This window comes from Magnolia sinica, chromosome 6, assembly GCF_029962835.1.
Source record: "Magnolia sinica isolate HGM2019 chromosome 6, MsV1, whole genome shotgun sequence".
In the NCBI taxonomy this organism is placed as follows: domain Eukaryota; kingdom Viridiplantae; phylum Streptophyta; class Magnoliopsida; order Magnoliales; family Magnoliaceae; genus Magnolia; species Magnolia sinica.
This window is the reverse complement of record NC_080578.1, coordinates 1,759,802-1,768,980: the sequence shown is the minus strand read 5'-3', so window position 1 is coordinate 1,768,980 and position 9,179 is coordinate 1,759,802. Positions and strand designations below refer to the sequence as shown.

Sequence of the window (9,179 nt, the reverse complement as noted above, 5' to 3'; positions counted from 1 at the left end):
ATAAAAACGAGTTCACAACCCACCAAGCAATGGAAAAAAAATCAGAATCAAACTACAAGTAATACTTCTAGAATTCGCGACTTACTATAAATAATAAACTTATTATTTATAGATGGTCGTGATGTCTACTAGTGCGCAAGGTTTTCGGCCAAAAATAGTAAGTTTCCTATTTGGCTTCACCAAGCTGTTCTCTTAATTTTTCTAAGCTCTTTTCGCGTTAGGCGCAACTCCTAAAGCTCAACGGATAAAGAGTTATAATCAAACTAAAACTGACTATTTATAGTAAAAATAGAATTAAAATAAAAGAATAATCGTTAATCCGGGAGTATTTCGCAAATTCAACTTGCATAACTCGGCATATCGGGGTTGGTTGCCTAAAGTAGCTTGTTCTACCCTAAAATCATATATTTTACATCCAGTAACTCATTTGAGATTACGAGATACACTTGATTTAAGGTATGATCGTCCAAATCACTTCTGTCATCAACGTGCCTTTTCTTATCCTTCTTAGCCATATAACTATTCGTGACCCTCTCTACATCAATCTCTTTTATAGTGTGGTTACCGACTTAATGATTGGACTGGCCAAGACGGGAGTTCATATTCGTATTCCATATTCCATGAAATAATACGTGGGACCCACGTAATCAAACTAATCGCAATGAAATGATTAAGAAATGAATAAATGGTATGTATTTTCTGGGGCAATAAAGACAGGGTTTTTAGTTTGGACTTTGAACGAGTGTGATATCTGGTTCATTAATCCAAACCATTGATATTTTGGGCTTCACATTGGATGGCCCATGGCCCCAGTACATCTCCTTATTTGAAAATCCCACCCTTTAGATATGTGGATAACAAATAGATAGTAATAGATAGGATCGTCAAATCTGATAGATATTTGGGTCATGTCCATCCACCGCAGATCGCATCACTGTACAGACCTGCAGGAGCGGATTAGGTGTTACTTGGGTAACATCTTACCGGCTATTTCGAAGACTGTGGGCCCAACTTGATGTTTGTGGTGTATATCCACACCATTCATTAGTTTTTCCAGCTCATTTTAGGGCATAATCCAAAAATGAAGCAGATACAACTGTCAAGTGGACCACACCACAGGAAACCGCGGTCATCAAACGCCTACCATTAAAAACTTCCTGGGGCCCATGATAATGTTTATTTCTCTTCTAACCCTCTGGTCAGGTCACAAAGATAGAGAAGAAGGGAAAACACAAATATCAGCTTGATGCAAAACTTTTACAGCTCCGAAGAAAGTTTTCAATGGTGGGCATTTAATCCCTACCATGTTCCACTTGGGACATGATTTCTTTCATTTATGGAAATTGGGTACTACACCTGCCTGTCTCTAGTTAGTAATGGACTAAGGATCTGAGTTGCCACCATGATATATGGGTTTTATCAACGCTGTCCATCCATTTTATTAAATTATTTTAGAGTACATGCCTAAAAATGATGTGCATCCAATGCTAAAATGGACCACACCACAAGAAGCAGTGCTGTTAAGGACACCCATGATGTTGAAATCCTCCTAGGGCCCACCCTAATGATTAATTGCAATCTAACCCGTTCATAAGACCAAAAAGACGTGGATGAAAAGAATAAATAAATATGAGTTTGATCCACAACTTCGGTGGCCACAAAAAGTATTCAACTAAGTTACTGAATACTGATTGTATTGTCAACTTGAGCCTTAGCTGCCTCATTTTCGGCTACCCAAAAATGATGTGATTAATGTGGATAAAACCCCTACAATATGGTTGCCCCTCAGCGCTCTTGTCCGTTCCTAGACATGGACCGTCGGTGGTAGTATCCATTCCCTCAAATGAGGTTAAAAAAAAAAAAAAAAAGTGATAGAAAGCGTGGGTGTACAGCACATACATCAAGGTGGGCCCCACGGTACCGGCAACTGTGGGCCCGACTTGTACCGAATGCCTGAGAATACTTGCGTATTCTCTCGGACCAAGTATCACAGAATTCCTCCTTTTCAGATGAATGATTAGAAAGCAATCCTCTTTTACGTTGTAAAGAGCGAACTCTTTTCAGAGAATCAATCCACAGTTTAAATATTGTACAGGAGAAAGGGTAATTCCGAACTTTAGTACGCTAATCAGGGAGCCTTACTAACCTACACGCGTGTACAAATCAGCTCATATACACGCCTGCATGCCAGCACGTCTGGTGGTTGAGATCGTATAGATGTTCTTAGACAAAAATAAATCTGATCCATTCATCAGGTGGTCGCCAATGTTATAAACAGTTGGAAAGTAAGATAACTCAATTTTTTTCAGCCCTAAGTTTGTTTTGTTAAATGTGGCCCACCTAACGAGTTTGCTGTCTTGATTCTTCGAGCAGAGCATCTACACAATGGTAGACCACTGATGAATGGATTGGATCCTGTACCAGCGTGCCGTTGTGGCACATGTGCGTCGGCTAGACGAGCTGCCTTTGTACACGTGTGTAGGATTAGCAAAGCTCCTAATCAAGATTATTTCCTTAGGAAAAAGAGAAGAACGCATCATCTTCGTACTCTAACAGTCTTGACAGCGTGTCAAAATCCAGCTGGCCACAGGCGATCTGCTGATCGGAGCATCCACCGTTGGATACTTGCAGCTCTGTGCTCAATAGATCCTGAAAAATTCCCTGACCTCTCAGATCGTGACCTTCTATTTCGAATCCATTGGTGCCTTGTGGGTCAGATTCCGGCACATTGATCACCGACGCGAAGTCGAAGAGACCATCTACGTCGAAGTCGATCTCGAGCAAGCTGCTCAACGTCTCAGATTTCGTTTCTGCACTCTCGAAGCCCTTGGATTCGTCGTTGGTGTCAGGATCCGCTGGGAAAGTGGGCCCCACGCTAGGGGATACGGACGAGGGATCGCAGCCGCTCTCGTACTTGTGATTGAGTTTGTCGTTGAGTTCTGTAATCGTCAATGATTTTTTGCTCAAATGGGTATTCCAGTGGTTTTTAATCTCATTGTCGGTTCGGCCCGGCAATCTTGCGGCGATCAAGGACCATCTGTGATTAAAAAAAATAAAAGGCTAGATATGATTAACGTTATGGAAAATCATGGAGGCAAGATAGACATTTTACATTTGATTTCTTGCATATCTCTGATAGTGATCAACCAATCTTAACTATGGTTATCAAATGAATGGTTAAAAATAAAATAGTTAGTGGTCCAAATTCCGGGGGCAAGTTGGACATCTTATATCATCTTTTCAGTGTGATTTTTGGATTATGCTCATATCCTAACTTTTCTTGCTTCTGTTTGAATAGCTACCCTACCTTTGGATGCTCTGTGAGAGGGTGATGAATGATGCTCAGACGCTCTAAGATTGTGTAAGTGGTGTCTAATTAATTTAAACTAAACCGTCTGAACTATGGGTCCCATTTAGAGGTATAAAGAACCAAAGTTCACATTTATTTGATAATCAGATGATTGAATTGGTGAGCATTTATTAGATGGTTAAAAATGTAATATTAGGTTCAGTGGTCTACTTCCAACATAAGGCTAGGTTTATTGGATGGGTAGTTATCTAGGGTTCCAGCCCATGGCTCAGTGGTACACAGTGCATTTTAACACACTCAGATCATGGTTGGAGTGCCCATGTGGTGGGTGTGGGTTAAAAAGAAAAATTGGTCTGGCTGCATATGACACTTGATATGCAAGCAGCTAAAAATAATAGAGGTGGCATATATGTCAAGTGGCATATATACTCCAATGAAAGTAAGATTAAATAATGACACCAACTACCACTAAGCTATAGTAAAAATATATATTTTTTTTTAAAATCAGATTAGTTGAACAATTCCAGCAACTGATTGGTGTACTTTTGTTTGTTGGCATAAGGCGACTGGATATTTTCATTTTTAATCTATCAATAAATCTTCACCAATCTAATAATCAGACAATTAGGTGAGCCTAATTATAAATTATTTTTTCATACTTTTTAAAATGAATAACTTGTAGGCTTCGTATATAAATTTTAGGCGCCAGTCTATCAACCCTCCTTCAGACTCTCAAAGATTTATTCGTATTCCAGCGACAGTGGTTTCGGTTTGCCTTGAGTTAGTGCGTGGCAGGTGTAAGAATGTCTGACTGCCTGCCTATCAAGCGCCGTACTCATGGTATTAAATAACTAGGCGCGGGGATCCACCGAGGTGGTTGGGACCCCTGACTTTGAGGCCCACAGTGATGTATATTCCTTAAATCCACACCGTCCAACCATTTTGGCAGCTCATTTTAAGGCTTGATCCCAAAACTGAAGCTGACCCAAATCTTAGGTGGAGCACACCACAGGAAACATTCGTTATTGAATCCTCACCGTTAAAAACATTACAGATTCCACCCGAATGTTTCTTTTCCATCCAACCCGTTAATACGGTCCCAATGACCTAGATGAAGTGACCGCGCAAATATCATCTTGATCCAAAGCCCTGTTAATAAGGTCCCAATGACCTAGATCGTACTGATTGGACCATCTGAGCTATCAGGTGGTTGAACGAAATGGAGCCCACGAGTTGGATGGTGTGGATTTGTGTCCAAGGTGCCATTGAACGGTGCACATTTGCCTTGATTGAGTCGATTATGGAAAAAAAACAAATCGTAGGTGTAGTCTATTTTAGCAGTGACCTCAACGTCGGCGTTTTCAGAAGAAGGGTGACAGGACAAGGTGAAAAATTATAGAATTGATTACAACCGTCCATCTTTGTGTTTGTTGTAACCGGCAGACGGCAGTGCTTTTTTGACCGACGATAAAACAAGGAAGAAAATGACAAACTACAACCCAATCAATTCAATTCTCTGAAGAAAAGGCAAAAGAGTGAGTCTGTAGAGAAGAGAACGACTTGATTGTTCTGTCCCACCAGCACGCCACCTTTACAGTAAAGTAAACTGCTCCAACGTAAACGATAGGCCCACCACAAAGATAAGCTCTCAACGAAAATCAGCCAGATCTGTTAATATTGTGGGCCTATCCTGCATGTTAATTAGCCAAACACTGGTGGTCCTTTGATTCCTATTTCGCGGCCCACCTGATGACTGTAGTGGCTTGATTTTTCTGGTAGACATAATATTCTTGGTGTTACCCAGCGCTTGACGCAGGGGAGGACATGAGGTCAAGTACCATCTTTCTCAAGAGGATAACTATTCCGAATTCACGGAACTTCTTTGGACTCCTCATAAAGACTTCTCGAATCCACAAGGAAAGAAAGCAGAAAATAGGAATAAATTCTAATAAATCCAAAATTTATTAATGAATCCATAAAAACAAGTTTACGGCCTTTTAAATAGGAGTACCAAGCAATGGGAAAGAAATCAGAATCAAACTACAACTAAAACTTTTAGAATTCTCGACTTACTATAATTAGTAAACTTACTATTTATAGACGGTCATAATGTCTACTAGTGTGAAAGGTTTTCGGCCAAAAATAGTAAGTGTCCTATTTGGCTTCACCAAACCGTTCTTCTAATTATTCTAAACTCTTTTCACGTTGGGCGCAACTCTTAAAGCCCGACGGATAAAGAGTTATAATCAAACTAAAATTTACTATTTATAGTAAAAATGAAATTAAAACAGGGAAATGACCGTCGATCTAGGAGTTTTTCATAATTTCGGGTTGCGCAACCCGGCGTAGGTTGGCTAAAGTTGCTCATTCTACCTCAAAATCATATATTTTAAGTCATATAACTCATTCCAGATTGCGAGATACGCCTGATCTAAGTTCCAACGGTTCGGATCACTTTTGTCATCGACCGGGCCTTTTCTGATCCATCTTGGCCATGAAACTGTCCGCGACCCGCTCTACATCAGCTCTTCAGTGGGAATGATCTCCTACACAAGTGACGTGTTGCCTGGGAAGATGGTACGGTATGAAAAAGGCATTATCGAGGGTGACGCGGATTCACTACAAAAGCCTTTCGCAGCAGTGGTGCGAGGGAAAGCTAATGGGACCCACCATGATATTTGTGAGAAATCCACCCGTCCATCCCTTTTTCCGGATCATATTAAGACATGGCCTCAAAGACAAAGATGATACAAATCCAAAACTCAAGTGTGCCAAACGACAGGAAATTCACCTGTCCACCAGATGTTTATATGCCATCTTACCATTTATAAGGTTATTCTTATTTGGATGAACTAAAAACTCATAAAAAAAAAAAAAAAAAGAAAAAAAGAAAAAAAGAACAACCCGGATGTAAAACTTTTATGCCCTACGAATGTTTCGAAGGTGGAATATCAATCCTTTGTCATTCTCTCACTTTAGTTTTGGATCTGCGTCATTTTTTGGCCCACTAACTAACACGATCTGAAAAACATCATGGTGGGCCCACCTAGCCTCCGGTGGAGGAAGTTCCTATTAAAAGTATTTCGCAGGCAATCGGCGTTCGTCGAGGGTGTCTTCATGAAAATACGGACGTGACACGCATGTGGCTCGGGTTTACAGGAATCCTCCTTTGCCCGAGCTGCCTGGGCCTGATGTTTGTGTTATATCTCCGTCCGGAAATGACAGATCTAAAAGTTAAGTGGACCACGCCACAAGAAAGGAGATGAAACGTGGACGGTTGAAACTTTACTGTGAACGCACAAGTTCTGGATATTCTGATATTTGAGTTTCCCTCCCTCCATCCATCCAGGTGAGATTCACCTTATACACACCTTGGATGGCTTATAAAGATCATGGTGAGCCTCATAAAAGTTGATGTCGTTTTCATCTCCGTGGCTTCTTATGGTGTGGACCACTTGAATTTTCTTTCTTTCTGTGTGCGGGCACATGTCGTCTGTATTTATGGGTGTCACTTGCTGTCGGTTAGAGCTACAGAAATCCCTTGTAATCGCAAGCTCTAGAGCTCATTGCGATGTTTGTTTTTTCTCTTTCGTCCATCTGTAAAGCAGGCCTAAGAATAAAGTGAGTTTTAACAAGAGGTCATGGGTTCAAAGTACTATCTATTGTTATGAAATCTTATTATTATAGTGTGAATGTTTGTAAAATAAAAAATAACTTTAAAAAAATTGAATTGCATTACAGGAAACGGGAGAGATGAAAACACATATCATTGAAATCTTCACGAGGTACACAAATATCATCTTGATAATCAAGGTTAGGTTATTAGCCCAACAAGTTTTTAATGGTGGGTTTGGGACCCTTGGTGTGGCCTACATGAGGAATGAATCTACCTGGCTTCTAAAGTCTTGTTCTAAAATGATCCAGTGAAACTGATGGACAGCATGGATATAACACACATGCCACGGTGGGCCCAATAGAGCTTGGAGTTACAGGATCGGTTACAACAAGTGGCGTCCTGATTCCTGCTATACTCAGCAAAGGCAGCCTTGTTTTAAATAAAAAAACAAAAACAAAAACAAAACAAAACAAAGGCCGGTGTAACCGTCCACTTGTTATTATAGGCATTATAAGGAGGGGTTAATTTCCACCCCTGAAGTGAAGGAACCCACTGGTACCTGTGTTTTTATTTCATTTGTGATTCTTGAGTTGTGATCCATCCGGAGGAGCGGCCCAAAATTTGGAAGATCCAAATTGGCCAAGTATTTTTCAATTTACTACTAATGGTGCTAATATTGCTACTAGTGCTGCTGCTAATGACAGGACTAGAACAAGAAAAAAGAATAAAAGAAAAATAAATACCTGTTGCCAATCAAGTTGTGTAGACGACTAATCAAATCCTCTTCTTCTTCAGAAATGTTCCCCCTTTTAATCCCGGGTCTCAGATAATTCATCCACCTAAGCCTGCAGCTCTTTCCACACCTGTTCAGACCTGCCCAAATGAACACTCAATACATGTTCATATACACAGACATTCATGGTAGCCTACTGTCCAACCAGTTGGATGTTTTCTCTTATGTAGACTAATGCATCTTCTTTTTCTATATATATATATATATATATATATATATATATATATATATATACAGGTGTTTCATACCAAGTGTGTGGCTGATTTTTGTGTAAGGTGATCCTGGCCGTGCGCCTAACCTTTTGGATGGGTTGAGTGGACCCCCTCTCTCTCGCGCGCATGTGTAGTGTGTAGACAGCCTTATTACACACACGTGTAAGTTAGCAAAGCTCCTTCTTAGCCATTCATTAATTTTGATATGGCTGCTCATTTCAAATGTGAAATGGCCTGATTTTTATGCGAGAAGATCTAAACAGTGTACTCAATGTAAAGCTCCGATCTGATCAGACATGTGGATGTGTACGGCTCCTCACAGGGCATAATGTGCGTGTGGGCAATAATAGAATAAGAATTTTGTTTTGATATTTGAAACAGAAGCACGTGTATTCCTAACATGCGTGTTTGACTATGGTGATGCACCATGTCACCTGTGGTTTAATAAAAAGACCAAAATGCCCTTGAACCAGTCTTCCATCTGTTGAATGAATTTTAACAAAATATACGTTGCAAAAATTATAAAATGAGAAGGAAATTCGATGGTCTCTTTTTTCTTCTTCTTCTTCTTCTTTATATATATATAATGTTTCTTTAATGCTAGCTCTCTCTCGTAACGGCTCGCTAATTTCTTAAGAAAAGGAAGAAAAGAGAGCATGGACATGAAATGGAATTAAATGAGAGAGAGAGAGAGAGAGAGAGAGAGAGAGAGAATGCACGCAAACCTGCTTTTGCTGGGAGAGATTTCCATTTCTTATCACCGTGGATTTTCACGTAGTCTGAGAGCTTTCGATCTTCTTCAGCCGTCCAGGCTCCTTTATTCATTATCTTCCTTGAGCAGCTGCTCTCCGACTTCTTCACCATCTTTCCTTTGAGAGAGAGAGAGAGAGAGTGCGGGAGAGAGAGAGAGAAGAGGTTGTGTATATCAGAAGAGATAAACTCCATCGTCTACCGCTGTATTTATAGCGTGTCTATTTTCCTGGCCATTTTCTTTTTTCCCATGAATATATAAGAAAAGATTCCAAAGCGAAAGCTTTTGTTTGCTTGGCTCAAGCTCAACTCATCCCTTCAGCTTCAATGAAAGGCTAGGCTTATGTATCATTACACGTGTCGCTCTCCCAATGGGCAGTAAAGCACTTGTTTACTAGAGAGAGCAGACAGTTTATATGTCGGCCAAACCACTTATAAGGTCCTTACCACACTGATCAAAATACAAAAACTTAGGGCCAATTTGATAAAACTTAATTA

At 40.2% G+C, this 9,179-nt stretch overlaps 1 protein-coding gene across 1 annotated transcript; it reads right to left on the bottom strand.

Annotated features, from left to right (window-relative positions):
• Positions 1–2,017: 2,017 nt before the first annotated feature.
• Positions 2,018–8,858, bottom strand: LOC131247912 (transcription factor MYB4-like). Its single transcript, XM_058247868.1, has 3 exons — positions 8,657–8,858; positions 7,670–7,799; positions 2,018–3,037 (listed from the first exon to the last, which is right to left on the bottom strand). The coding sequence occupies exons 1-3, from the start codon at positions 8,793–8,795 to the stop codon at positions 2,515–2,517; spliced, it is 792 nt and encodes a 263-aa protein (XP_058103851.1). The 5' UTR covers positions 8,796–8,858; the 3' UTR covers positions 2,018–2,514.
• Between the last annotated feature and the right edge of the window lie 321 nt (positions 8,859–9,179).